This window comes from Rhinolophus hipposideros, assembly GCF_964194185.1.
Source record: "Rhinolophus hipposideros genome assembly, chromosome: 6".
Lineage (NCBI taxonomy): Eukaryota > Metazoa > Chordata > Mammalia > Chiroptera > Rhinolophidae > Rhinolophus > Rhinolophus hipposideros.
The window spans coordinates 62257074-62272689 of record NC_138052.1 but is presented as its reverse complement, the minus strand read 5'-3'; the positions used below and the strand labels follow the sequence as shown (position 1 = coordinate 62272689).

The window sequence follows — 15616 nt, the reverse complement described above, 5'->3', positions numbered from 1 at the left end:
AAATCTAAATATCCAGGATTGAGGTAGGAGGTAAGAAGTTTAGGGTAGGTATTCTTAAAACTGAAAAAGTCAAATAAAATTAGTTAGTATAGAACACCAAAGCATTTTCAATATATACCTAATTTCATGGTTTTGTACATTGTTTTACTTATTTTCTTTTGAGGTCTAAATAAAATATTAATTTAAAAATCTTCAACACTATTTTGGTTGAACTTTGCTTTTCTACACTTCAGTCATGGCAAGTTTAGGAGCAGGTAAGAAGGGAGGCAGAATCACTCTTACTTGTGCCTTTGTGTGCCCCTTGATACCAGATGAAGGAAAATAGGACAAGACGAGCCTAGGAAGCTAGGGTAGAAGACAGTTATGTATGGAAACTATGCAAGACCAAAGAAAAGGGCCAGCCAGGGAAATTGAAGCCTCCTAGACAGACGGATTTTTTTCTCCAGCCACTGAATTTCCATACCAAGTAAATAGCGTTATCACAGTCTTTCTATTTTAGCAAAGCCATGGAATCAAATCAACCATTCTCCAAATAGTAAGATTGCTGATGTTACACCTCTAATTGGAAAAACAACTAAATGCTTTTAATAAAGGAAAAGACATGTCCATTTTTGTTTGGCCATTCCAGTAAGCTTCTGTTTCATCATCTAAAGGATTATTTAATAACTTAGTTAAGTAAAGCAGGAAGTTTGAATACTGTGTCAAAGGATGGCAAAAATTACGATAAAACTACTTGATTAGTTATGCAAATGCAAGGCAATGGACTGTAAGAGATGCCAAACTTGCTTATTTCAGACAGATGTAACTTATTTGAAATAAGACTGTTTTCACACAGCTAACATTGTACTTTTGGTGAGACAAAAATACACCATGATATCTGTAAATTATGATACTCAAGTGTAACTCCTGAAGTAAGACTCATTTTCCAAGTCAGGAAATAATAAACCACATCACCATACCTGGTATCATTTTTATCTTGAAACCATTTGCTGTAAGACGAGGATCCGATAAGTAAGTTGATACATTGCAGTATCTTTGGTCATCTGCTGTCATTTTATATAAAATCTCTAAATAATGAGATCCATTAAAAAGACTGAAAAAGAAATAATTGTTCTTTAACTTATTAAATACATAAAATAAGAAAATTTATGGAAAAAAATTATCCGAGGGCCCTTTAAAAAGTGTTATCAGCAACCAAAATACAAAGGTATAAGTAGTCCTGTGAGAAACTTCACGTTTTTACATTTCTGTTAATATTTTATAGGAAACCTACTGCATACAACATATAGGAGGAAAAGAGATATAAAAGACAATTTCTATGTTCTAGAATGTTACAAATGATATGTGAAATCAAAAGATGTGCTCTCTCTATACATTACACTATATAATACATTAAGCAGACACAATAATACATTGTCAACTTACTCAAACAGCCCATCCTATATAATTTTTAATTACTAGTCACGGTTTCTTCAATAATAAAAAGATAAGCCAATATTTTTTTCTTCCTGGAACTTGTAAATTTAGTAAATTGGAACTTGGGAGAGCTCCTTCACTCTACTGTAGGCATGGCATGTTTGCCAAAGGTGGCATGTGAAGTGGTTCTGAGTGGTGCAGGCCTAAATCAAAATTTTGAGTAGCCAGATTATCTAGGCACAAATGAACTTTTCATGTTGGTTTTAGGCTTAGTCATGGGGCTCATAACATGTTATTACAATAAAGTGTCTGTTTGGATTGGCATGTGAGTGGTTATCACTTTCCCAGTCAGTCAATAAATATTTGAGTGTCTCCCAAGTGGTAGATACTGCCTTCGGTGTGCAAGGCACTGTTCTATGTTGCAGTACAGGGTGATGAGCTGCTACTTCATTATAATCCTGTATCCCTTGAAAAGGTAAATGAATAGTTGTTGCTTATTATCTCTGAAAGGTAGAGGATCCCACTGGCTGTGAGAGCAGATATCAGAGAGAGAAAAAGCTTTGGCTACGTATCAGATGTGCTCTGTGTGGTCTAACCAACATTCCAAAAATCAGTCTGAGCCGGTGATGGTGGTGGTGATGATAGCATGGCAAAGAATGGGGCAGGCTCTATAGCTACTGTCTACATTGGACTCTTGGATCTAATCATTTATTTATTGGCTACATGAGCCTAGGAAAGTTACTTAGCAGTTGTGATTCAGTTTCCTCATCTGTAAAATATGGATAATGGCATTAGCTACCTCACATAAGGTTGTGAAGATCATGAAAACGGAAGGCTTAGTAAAGTTCCTATTATAAGTTAAGTGTTCAATAAATAGTCATTATTATCGAGCTCTTATGTTGTATTTTATAAATATCTAAATTATTCCATTCAGAGATAAGCTACAAAATCCACGTTAGAACTCTGGTGAGAAAACTGAGCCCAACCCATAATTATCCCATCCATAGCTCAGTTTTGAAAAATTTACATTATTAACTGTACTGGATTTGTCACATTTCAGAAAATTTCAAATACACCCTAGTTCTTTTTAAGGGAAGAAAAAGTACTAGTAGATATTTGTACTGTTTTAATACAGCCCAAGGCTGCATTAATTCTTTTTGTAATTCTTCCTTTAACGTATCCTAAGTCAATTTATACTATGAAAGATGTTGGATTTTAGTTAATGTGATTACTGCTGCCTTAATTATACAAGACAGCTTTTAACAAATGGTTTTCTGTATTACTTTCTGTCCTATTGTATTTTCCTTCTGGTGTCAGGGTCTTTATCACAAGGGTTTAAATACATTTTATAAATTATTTTTGATTTATTCTTAGAACTTCTGAAACAGAGTTATCTAGTGATGAATCCTAGAGAACAAATACTAATTATTTTTTTTAATTTCAGGTTTTTATTTCCTATTATACATGATTCTCTTCTACATATGTCATACTAAAAAAGAAATATTAAGTATAAAAGGGAAATGTTAATAGGTTAGTTACTACTTATTTTTACAGGAAATAATTTGCTCATATAGAATATGAAAAGGAAATACCCCATTTTAAGATCTACAATAAAATTAGTTCGGGCAATAGTCATCAATGGATGAAACCATTAGATGGAAAGGTTGACAGGGAACTTGAAGGTGGAAGATCGGGCTGTCAGCAGCTGAACCCAGTGAGATGTGCCTTTTGATGTGATGAAATATGAAGCACACTGCATTATCTATTAAGCAGTCTTACCAGAAAGTAGAATCTGAACCTATTTAATCCTCCTGTGCTAACATTTAAATACAGGAGACGGAAAAACAAGTTGACCACCACCAAAAGAAAGCAAAGACATGAACCAAGCAATTAATTCCATTAAAGATTAGAAATCAAATTTCAAAAAGATTTCTTTAAATAAATACCACTTTACCTACTAGGAAGCACTTTCAACTTTTTACCTTTAATCTCTAATCTAGTACAGATTAATAAATGTTTTTAGAGTAAAAAAAATGGTATTACTTCACCATACCTCTCTGTTAATATAATTGGCTTTTCCAGTGGCTGTGCAGGAAGTTGATGATTCTCAAGAAGTCTTTTAAATAGCAAGGCTTCTTCCACTCTGTATGGATTTAGTAACATTATCTCTGTTTTGGATGTAAGTAGCCATGCATCAGGAAACTTGAGATTATGAATCAAGCAGAGTTCATCCTTATTTTCTAGTTCAACTTCCTTATGTTTCTCAAAATTTTTTTTTAAGTTTTCCATAGAAAAGGGAATCTGAACTATTTTATTTTGGTTCTTTTTTTTTTCAATTTGAGACTGAAAGAGTTCTTCAAGTTTTGGCTGATTAGATAATGAAGCTTTCAACTTGTGCTTCTGTGCCAAATTCCATGAGCTGGTGGGTTTTATCCTTTTTCTGCCATCTTTTAATGCTATTTGTGGCTCTTGTTCAATCACTCTCTTGATTTGCCGATTGTATCGTTCCAAGTCTTTAGCAGCCCTCTCTTCGTATCTATGAATAGAGATAAAACAGAACTAATGAGGTCATAATCAGAAAATACGTTAACCATGTAAAGCAAATTTTTTAACAAAATAGAGCTGGCATTCCAGGTCTGGTAATGATGGAGCTTATATTAGACTAACCCTCATATATAGACATACGTATATGAATGGTAAACTGCACAAAATATAGAAACCAATCATTTAAAATAGGCATGGAAGAGCAACCAAAAGTTGGCAGGAATTGGAATGGATTCACCCTTGAAAAAAAAGAGATCCACATTTATATAGCCTTTACACAGAGAGCGGTCCCGGAATTAAGGGCGAGTGACAAGAACTCAATCAGAAAGCGGCACTCTTAATTAGCTTGAGTTATCAGAGCTGCTTGCTTCCAAAACAACCGGAAATTGAGGGAGAAAAGTCCTATGTGTGGGAATCTAGAGGAAAACAATCACTAGAAGGCTAAATGAGCTAAACAGAAATTTCAGTGGCTGCCCACTGCAGAGGAAAAAGAGTTTGCCTCCCAGAATCAGTTGTGAACACACAATGTGAGCTATAGATAATTTATTACAGAATTGTACACCTGAAATCTATGTAACTTTACTAACAACTGTCACCCCAATAAACTTTAATTTAAAAAAAAGTTTGGAGTTTGAATTCCACATAATTAGATGGCGTGGTAAATACTTTCAATTAAAACTGAAGGACCACATCTTAGGGGTAAGAAAAAAACTGTCCTGTAACTATGGAAGCTGCCCTAGGACTAAAGGTAAAATTTACAGTCCCTCCCTAATGAAATGTAAAACAAAGCTTCCACAAGCTCAAAGTGATGTGTCAATAATTTAAATATCTGGCAGAACAAAAACCAACACTTTTCAGAAGAAAACAAAATTGAGAGTTTCTATAACACATCACCCACAATGTCAATTATACAATTGAAAGTTATCACATCCGCGATAAAACAGGAAAATCATGCTCAAGTGAAAAAAGTGGTCAGCAGAAACCAACCTCAAGATGACTTGGATGTTGGAATTTGGAAAAAATAGATTTTTAAAAATATTTAAAAACTTAAAGGAAAAGATGATCATAATGAGAGACTGGGAGAGGGAATCTCAACGGAGAAGGAAAATTATAAAAAAGAACCAAATGGAAATTCTAGAACGAAGAAACAGAATATATGAAACGAAAAATTCTCTGGGTAGGCTTAACAGCAGATCAAAGATGGCAAAAGAAACAAGTCAGTAAAACAGAATATAGATCAACAGAAATTATCCAATTTGAACAACAGAAAGAAAAATGACTGAAGAAGTTTAAAAGATACCTTAGGGACCTATGGCACACAAGCAACCTAACATATGTAATTGGAGTCCCAGATAAACAATAAAAGTGAGAGGGGGCAACATTTGAAGAAATGATGGCTGAAAACTAACCAATTTGGAGAAATACAACATTTTACAGAGTCAAGGTCAGTGGACCCAAGCAGGATAAATGCAAAAAAAATCCACAGCTAACTATAGTAGAAACAAACTGCTGAAAACCAAAGATAAAGTTCTGAAGGCAGTCAGACAAAAAAAAAAAAGGCATTACAAAAAAGGACCATCACCAGAAAATGAAGATAAAAATAGATATTTTCAGATAAAAGAAAGCTGAGAATCTGTTTTCAGCATCATTGCACTATTAAGGAAAGACACCAAATGGACACTCTACAGGAAGAAATAATGAGCACCAGAAATGTTAATTATGTAGATAAATAGAAAAAATGATCCTTTAAAAAATTCTCTTATTTATCTGGAAGATAACGGTTTAAAATTTTTTTAAAAAGTATTTTAAAGTGAGGTTTATATTATATGTGGATAAAAAATAAATGAGACCAACTGCAGACAGGACATGAGTGGTAAATGGAATTATCTTGCAAACTTTTTATATTTTATGTGGAATGATACTCTATTAACTCTAAGTAGATTATGAAAAAGTATATATAAAGTATTCCCGAAAGCAAAAAATGCCAAGCCAAGGAATTAAAATTAAATGCCAAATTATATTCTTTTAACCCTAAAGGCTGCCTCCCTAAAAAAGAAGGAACAGAGGAACAAAACAGAGATGGGATGAACAGACAATAAAATGTTAGACCTACATCCAACCATGTCAGTTATTGCATTACATGGACTAAATATTCCAATTAAAAGGCAGAGATTGTCAGACTAAATTTAAAAAAAAACAAAAGCCAGCTATAAGTGTCTACAAGAACTACACTTTAAATATAAAGACACAAACAGTTCGAAAGGAAAAGAATGGAAAAGATATAACATACAAATAGTAAGCAAAGAAAGTCAGAGCAGCTATAGTAATGCAAGATGAAGTAAATTTCAAAACAAGAAATAATACCGCAGATAAAGAGGAATATTTCATAATGACAAAAGGGGTCATTAGGAAGGTATAACAATCACAAATGTGTATGCAACTAATAACAGAGCTTCAAATTACATGAAGCAAGACTTACAGATCTAAGTAGAAATAAATCCAGAATCATAGTTAGAGACTTTAATACCCCTCCCTCAGTAACTGACAAAACTAGACCAAGAAACAAAAATCAGTAAAGCTATAAAAATTTTTAGCAGTACTATCAACTACCTTAACTTCATTGACATTTTGGAACACTACATCTAATAACTGCAGAATTCAGATTATTTTTAGGTGTACATGGAACATTCATTAAGAAAGACTGAATGCTGGGCTTAATTCTCAAAAAAAAAATTTCAAAAAACTGAAATCTAATGCAGTATTTTTCCTGTCCATGACAAAATTAATTAGAAATTAATAACAAGACATTTAGGGAAAAAAACACACAAATATTTGGAAACTAAATAATATAGCTTTATTCATAATAGCCTCAAATTGAAAACAACCCAAAGGTTCATCAACTGAAGACTGAATAAACAAATTGTGGTAGGTAGGTACCACATAATGACGTTTCGGTTAACAAGGGACAGCATCTATGAACGTAGTCCTATGAAGTTATAATGGAGCTGAAAAATTCCTACTGCCTACGTAGTGATGTAGTAGCCGTGATAACATCACAGCTCAACATGTTACAGTTCTGTGGTGATGCGGGTATAGACAAACCTACTGCATTATACAAAGTTTAGTACATACAATTATGTACAGTATATACTTGATCATTATAATAAATGACTGTTACTGATTTATGTATTTACTATACTATACTATACTATACTATACTATACTATACTATTACTTTTCATTATTGTAGAGTACTCTTTCTACTTACCAAAAAGAGATTGCTGTTTGACAGTATGCTATGCTATGCCAGAAGGAGCTCCATACATCTTGTTTACCACATGTGTTGACTGCATCATTTCCTCTTGTGCTTGATTTAATCTCGCTTTATCTATTTCGTGCAGTCTCAGCGTACAGTGTTTATGAAGTCTGCAGTAGTGTATACGTAGTAATGTCTTAGTCCTTCACATTCACTCACCGCTCACTCACTGACTCACCCAGAGCTCCATTCACAGTAAGTGTCCTATACAGGTGGACCATTTTTATGTTTTATACAGCATTTTTACCATTCCTTTTCTGTTTAGATCTGTTTCAATATACAAATGCTATTGTGTTACAACTGCCTCCAGTGACATGCTGTGCGGTTTGTAGCCTAGGAACAATAGGCTATACTATACAGCCCAGGTGTGTAGTAGCCTATCCCACCTACGTTTGTATGAGTACAAACTATGATGTTCACACAGTAACAAAATCATCTAACCATGCATTTCTCAAAACATGCCCATCATTAGGCAGTGCATGACTGTATGTTTATACAACTGAATATAACTAATCCATTAAAAAGAATGAACTAAAACATTCAACAAATATGATGAAAATCACAAAAATATTTTGTTGAGGGGAAGAATCTAGATAAAGAGTACATATCATGATTTTATATGACGTTCAAATATGGCAAAAGCAAATTTGTGTGACAGAAATCAAAGCAGTGACTTGTGTATGGAGACTGAATGGTTAGAGGCATAAAAGAACTTTCTGGGGTGATGGTAACATTCTATATGTTGTTTGGGGTGGTGGTTACATAAGTATACACATATGAAAATGCACTGAACTATATATGCATTTCACAGCTGCTAAATTTTACCCAATTTTAAAAACCATTTAAGAAAACACTGAAGACACAGGTACTACAAAACAAACAAAAACCATTATAAAGAAGTAATTAAATAGTTAATTCCAGATATGAAGAGTTCCTTATACTTTTGTTATCACATCAGCACGAAATAAACAACTCCCTGAGTACTACAAAAGAAAATTTACATACATTAATACTCCATTTCCTAATTAGATACTAGTAAAATTAAAGTCACTATAATAACATACAAAAAATCATGACTAAATTTATAATACTTTCACAGCTGTTTATTTTTTCAGTGCTATTTGTTATTTTAGAGACAACAATGAAAAGAAATTCAAATAAAGTGAACAAATCCAAACTGCCTAATTTAATTCAATTTCAAAATAATGGATGTTTTAAAATGCTACTGGGTTCTAGCATAGTTGTTTTAGCAATGCTCTTCCAAAACATTGAGATGCCTAGGTCCCAACCTTAGTTTCTAATTCTCCAGGCCTAGGTTGAGATCAGGCCGTTCTATTTTTAAAGATTTCCATGGGTGATGCTAACACATATGCACAATTGAAAACTACTGCTATGTGTTCAGCAAAGTGTAGTGGTTAAGAACGCAGACCCTGGAAACACAGGGTTTGGCTTGGTTCTGCTACTTAGTAACTCTGTAAGTCTACACAAATTACTTCATTTTTCTTTGCCTCAGTATGCTCGTCTGTAATATGTGGATAACCTACAGTAACTTCAGTTTTGATGTGAGGAATAAAAACTTAGAACAGTGCTTGGCACATAGTAAATGGTAATGTTTGCCATCATTTTCTATCAAGAACCACATACCTTATAATGAAAGAGGCACATGATTGACCAAAGGTTGGTAATTATTTAAGCAACCTTGCTAAAAAAATTTATAAATGAAGTTTCAAATTTGAGACTAGAGAATTCATGTTATTTCTTATTTTAAGAAACCCTGGCTGAATTCTATTGTAGGAAATATACATAAAACAGTTTTAAGGAGAAGTCTAAATAGATATGTGTTAGGAAACAAAAATGTTTTTGGGAGAACTATATTAAATGTTAAATGTGAGACTATGAGATAAAAGACTGCACCATGTTATGTAGTTTGTACTTAGTACATGTTTGTTAAATAAATAAAGGTTAGCTGGATGAGAATGTAAAAAAAGACCTTGTTCCACTGTAAAGATGAAAATGCCTCTTTTGGTTACTCACCATGACTTATTCATAATTTTTAAAATTATTTTTTCTCACTTCTACTAAAATCTGAACTTCTGGATTAGCTATATAAAATACATGATTAGTTTACTTTCAGTAGGTATTACAATTAAGTGTTTTTAGCTCCTGGATATTCAAATTCAAGATTTTTTTTCTGTACGGTGGAAATTGAGTTCAAGATGAAGGTCACCATTTGTAATTAATTACAATGTGCAAATTTCACATATGGTATTAATCTTTTGATTTACTCAAGAAGTCAACTTCATTAGTTCCTTGGGAAATATAAAAAGTTATGTCCAAAGGAATATTAAGTGAATGTTAAGTAAAAACAGCTGCTACCTTTGACTTAATGTCATTACGGGATTTAGTAACTTGAATGGAAAATATTAATTCTGATTTGACCAGTAATCAATTCAAATGTTTTTGTGGCTAAATATTACATGTAATCATAAAATTTATTTACCATTTTCAATAGTAATCCAATTATAATATTCTTAGTTATTTTAAATAGCAATATGTTTATACCTACTGCAAAGGGCAGTTCAGGTTAACATCAACTGACTGGGACCCCAGTGGCAGAGTACATGGCCTAAATCTGGTTTCCAAGCTACTAGAGGAAAGGAAGGGAAAAAACAAAAAACAAAACAAAACAAACGAAAAACCCAGAAAGGAAGAACTGAGAAATGAAAGCACTCCTACTCCAAAGTCTGTCCTAAGTTCTCAGCAGAAAATTCTGACCCTAATTCTTTTTCAAAATCTTTGTTATGGCTTACAGAACCTTCCATGATCTCAGCTGCCTTTCCTCATCTTTCTTTATCACATTCCTCAATATGTAGTTCTTATCACAGAGGGAATCTTTTAGTCCTCAAATAACCATTTTTTCTTCTAGTTTCTGGCCTTTCTTAAATGCCGTTCCTTCTAGCTAAATGTTTTCATTATTCCCTATATTTATTTTAATTTAAAACTCATCACATTCTATGATTACTATTGTCTCCCTTACTAGACTGTACCACTTATAAGCAGAAAATGTTTTATTTATTACTGCATCTGAAATGACTAGCTCAAGTGCTTTGTATACAGAATACCCTCAATATACATTGCCTAACAGAAAGAAAGAAGGGAAGGAGAGGGGAGGGAGGAAGGCAAGGGAAAGGAAGAAAAAGGAACAAAAAGGGAAGATTTGAAAGCAGGAAGAACAAGATAAAAGGGAAGAAAAGGAAGGATGGATGAAGAGACTGATTATCTGTGGAGGAGGAGTCTACTCTCATATTCCTAAGCATTCCTTCTAAAATTTAGGATTATGGATAGAATTCAAAGATAAAGACTAGACAAAAATTGGTAGTTAGTGTTATGACTGAGGATGATATTTTCATTCTGTCATCTAGGTACCCAATTATGATTTGGACATAGCCAATCATAGTCCCAAGACTCCTGGCTCTGGAAGATTCTAATACAGTATTTTGTGAAATAGAATAAGCTCTCTGATTTCAAGATACCTATATTTTCTTCAATTTTCTATTTCTGGCCTCCAGAGTAAATTTAATTTTGACTAAGAAAATGGAAAATGTCAATCACAACAGAGCAATTTATTTTACACATATTAAACATCTGATTAACATCATGAGCAATCAATCATTTAACTATGTGCCAGTCATTTATCTTGTATTATAACACACAGTATCTTATATAAACCTCCTAACAATCCAGGAAATACTGTCCACACATTTTTACAAGAAGCTAGCAAAGGGGGGAACAAAGATTTGAACCATGTAGAGCTTCAGAGATCTGCTCTTGACCAACAATGCCTCTTTGTCTTCCTTGTGGCAATGAGATTGAGAAAATTTTGGACTCCAGAACAATGCCTGATGATAAACAAATTTTTAGATGAGGCATATTTACCATAATCCTTGTACTCTGACACCTTAAGCTATACAAGGAGAAAAAAGCTGACATTATCCAAAACACAACTAGAACAGTACCTGCTTTTGTGAGAATGCGAGGGAATAACTATCTTACAGTGTCCCTATTTCAATGACAATGGGAAACATCTATGCCTTCTTTATTTTTTTCTATTCTCAGACAATTATTAATTAATCACCTCTCTGGTGAATGCAATTCAACTTTTGTGGGTTTGCTGTACTAAAAGTACACTTACTCATCTTTAAATTGCAATTAAATTGTTAAACAGTTTAAATTGTTAAACAATTTAAATTGTTAAACATCTTTAAATTGTTAATTCAAATAAACAAACTTTAAAAAATCTGACATTTATACAGAATAATGGTGAAGAGGAAGCAAAGTGAGTAGAGGGATGGATGAAACAGGACTGACCATGAGATGGTTGTCAAAAATAGGGTGATGGGTTCACTGTACTGTTTTGTCTACTTTTGAGTGTGTTTGAAAAAAGAACCAACAACCACCCGCATCAAAAAGCAAAAGAAGGAGAAAGAGAAGTTAATTTATGGAGGTTCTGACTACTGATATTAATAGTGGTCTTTATTATTTTAAATTGATAGTATCTTTCAAAGACTGAATAAGCTAAGTTAAAAAAAAAATTGGTCAGGCTGGCCCGGTGGCTCAGGCAGTTAGAGCTCCATGCTCCTACCTCTGAAGGCTGCTGGTTTGATTCCCACATGGGCCAGTGGGCTCTCAACCACAAGGTTGCCGGTTCGACTCCCGCAAGGGATGGTGGGCTGCGCCCCCTGCAAATAGAAACGGCAACTGGATCTGGAGCTGAGCTGCGCCCTCCACAACTAAGACTGAAAGGACAACTTGAAGCTGAACAGCACCCTCCATAACTAAGATTGAAAGGACAACTTGACTTGGAAAAAAGTCCTGGAAGTACACACTGTTCCCCCAATAAAGTCCTGTTCCCCTTCCCCAATAAAATGTTAAAAAAAAAAAATGGTCAAGTATCCATGATTTAATCACCAAATAAACTCTGGATGATAGGTTACATTTAAATATTTCCTCCAGATGTTTGACATAGTATTGAGATGCCTTAGATAATAATATGTGATTCAAAGTATAATTCCACTCTTTCATTTTCTGGTGGGTAGATTAATCAAACATGCTATTTTGTGTTTATCATAAGTGTCCTAAGTCAATTAGAAATGCCCATGATATTATCTGGAAATATTTATTCAGATAATTTTAATCTAAATACTGCAAGTAATATGTAGTTATTTTAATCAAAGATAGAGCAAACCACCTATTTACCTACCAAAAAAACCCATGACAGTTTGTAAGTTCCCACATCAGAAATCAGTCAGATTTTAGAAGGAAGCCTTGCATTATACTGAATACAGACAGTATAAACACCACCAAATTGAATCTGCAACAATGTTAGAATTTTTTAACGAATAGTTAAGGCTGTACCAAAACAAAAAACAAAACTAGAAACCTCTAACAAAAAAAAGGTGATGCCAAAAAAAGTACTCTAGCCAAGCCAAGAGGCATTTTCCATCCTGCTTTTCCATAAATAAGATTATTAAAAAAATTTTTAACCCAATGAGTCATATAGAATGGAAATATCTGAATATTCAGGTCACATGCAAGCTCTGGAAACTTACTTCAGTTTTTCCTCTTCACTCAATGTCTTCCACAGCTCTTCAATTTGTACTATTGCATCTTCCAAACTGGTCTTAGAATTTTCTGTGAGAAACTGAACACGATGATCTTGAACAAAAAGGTCATGTGCTGACATTGGTTTCTTGATTACGTGATTGCTAATTAAATCATAAGCTGTAAGTTGTCCAGCTTTGTTATCTACCACATTTGATTTTTTGTTACAGGAACCGTCACTAAGATTCTTTTGTTCAGGGCTTAGGTTATTATTATTATTACTTGCTTTACACGCTGAACTTTCTTGTGGCACTAAAATTTTCACAGGTTCAATGTTTTCTCCTATTGAATTTTTAAGCGCATTTCCCCTGCTCCAGTCATCTGCACAAACTTCCAAAGACTCATCAGGAACTGCTTCTTCCTCATTTTTCCCACTCTCCCATACATGCTCTTTGCCATTTTCTGATTGGGCATGCTTAATACAACCTACAAAACAAGTTTCATTGTATTCCTTCTGGGTGCACTCACATGACAAATTATTCACTGGGATCCCCTGAAATGTATTTCTAGTGTTCTTATCAGTGTTAGAATTTTCATGGCTAAAATGATCATCGGAATGGTCACCAACAGGTATATGATGATTTAAACAATAACTAGTGTTTTTTCCGGATTCATCACTATGTGCATCATTTGGGAAAGAAATGCTTGAAGTATCAACATTTGGATGATTATTGCCAGATGATTCCATCTTATTAAAAAGCACATCTGTTTCTGCTGTTTTACTAACAACCATGTCAGCTGAGGAAACATCTGTTTTATTATTTTCATTAGAATTTGTACTAGGTAGTGATCCGTAACAAGTCGTCATCAGATTTTCAAGAGCAATTAAAACAGAGTCCTAAAAATACAAATTAACAAATGTTAGGGGAAATTATAAAAATAATAGACAAGATTTAAAATAATATTTAAAAATATGTATAAAGAAGTTAATCTCCTTTGTGTCACAAAAATGGTTAGGACTGTATATGTTTGTAAATAGCATAAATTAATACAAAATTATCTGAAAAAGTTTACCTTATTCTGTAACAATACTTGACTTTTATCTGGTGTTAAATTTACATCCACATCAGCTGTAGGAACATCAATTTTCAGAAAGAAAATGGGATACAAACGAGTAGATTCCTTTAGGCACTTCAGACTATAATAACGTCGGATTAACTAGAAATATATGTAACGAATAAAAGACAAAATACCACATAAATATAGTATTGCCATCCTTAAAATACTAACAAAAGGAGTATATTCAAATGAGAAATGGAGTGGATGTGTTCACTGCTTATTAGGAAATGCAGTAGCAAAATGGTACTCATTTTAGGCCTTGAACCTATACAAATGAAGCACAAGCATTCATTAAATACAAATAGCCAATGTCGCTGGCTTCATGGTTAAAAGATCATAGTGTCACGGATGGTTTGAAAGTCCAGAGTTCAAATCCAAACTCTGTAACTTACTATCTATGTGGTCAAGAAAGTCACTAACATTTCAGTTTCTTCACTATAAATAAGGATAATAATACATATCACAGAGTGGTGGTAAAAAGTCAATGAGACATGTATAAGGTACCTAGAACAATGCTTAATAAACGTTATTGTATCTCTTTTACTCCTTTTCCTTATTTTAGAGCAAAGGCTTAGAAATAACCCTTGTAACAAGTTGACAAATGACAGAGCTACTTTTTATTTCTAATCCAAGTGATACTTTTTTCTTAAATAGATTACCTTTAAGATGTCTTTTTGGTGTATTGGTCGACTGTTTATAAAAATGAAACTCTTTTCTGGGGTTGAAAGACTTGTGAAAGAGTGGTCTGCATCGTGCTTTGGAAGAAATCCACTTAGGTAAATCTAAAATTGTAATAAATAATTACGGAATCAATACACAATGTCAACAATAAATGTGGTTCCATGGGTCTGATTATAGACATTAAAAGGTATACAAAAATAAACAAACAGATTTTCATATTAAGGTCTACATAGTCATATACTTCCTGATAACCATGTCTTGAAAAGTACCTTAAATAAAATATTAAAGCATGTTAAATTGGGGCTCTCTGCCTCTCTCTTTTTCGCAATTGTATTTTAAGGAAAAACCGGCATTCATAAAGTTTCATGAACAGGCATATATCTTACTGTCACAGGACATATAGCATAAACACTGCTCTCTATTCATCTTTATTTTCTGTCTTTTAAATTTTTCTTTCCTAATGTTGTGACTTTCTTCTGGCTGTTTGCCCTTTTCTTTTTTAACTACTTTTTCCTTAAAGAAAGTAAATCTGACTGGGTTTTCATTTCTTAGTTAAAAATCTCTTGCTGTTTGACACAGATTGCAGTGTTGTACTTTACCTTCATTTCTGTTTAGAGAACCTTTCTATAAACAAATCAATTATTTTAATGCATTCTTTCTCTATTTTACAAATGTATGAAGAGAAGGGAGAAAATGAAGAAGGATCCTAGAAAAACATACTAGAGAAAAGAGAGAAATTGAGGGGATAGAAGGCAAGGAAAATGCTCCTACTTTTATCTTTAAAGATAATATAGAGAATCTACATTAAGCATATAGGTTAGAGCCAGACTGATGCGATTTAAATCTCAGCTCTATTACTAGCTATGTGATCTTGGTCAAGTTATTTAATATACAGGCTTACAATTTTTTATCTGAAACAAGTGGAACCAGATGTGTTAC

At 33.3% G+C, this 15616-nt stretch overlaps 1 protein-coding gene across 2 annotated transcripts in view; it reads right to left on the bottom strand.

Moving 5' to 3' along the window:
* The window catches only part of PMS1 (PMS1 homolog 1, mismatch repair system component), a 67753-nt gene that overhangs the window by 7199 nt on the left and 44938 nt on the right, over positions 1-15616 (bottom strand). For both annotated transcript variants that reach the window (XM_081052551.1, XM_081052552.1), the window contains 5 exons: positions 14656-14778; positions 13952-14095; positions 12886-13775; positions 3470-3952; positions 960-1093 (listed from right to left, as the gene is read on the bottom strand). In XM_081052551.1, the coding sequence (XP_080908677.1) occupies positions 960-1093; positions 3470-3952; positions 12886-13775; positions 13952-14095; positions 14656-14778 (1774 nt within the window). The remainder of the gene's footprint in view (positions 1-959; positions 1094-3469; positions 3953-12885; positions 13776-13951; positions 14096-14655; positions 14779-15616) is intronic.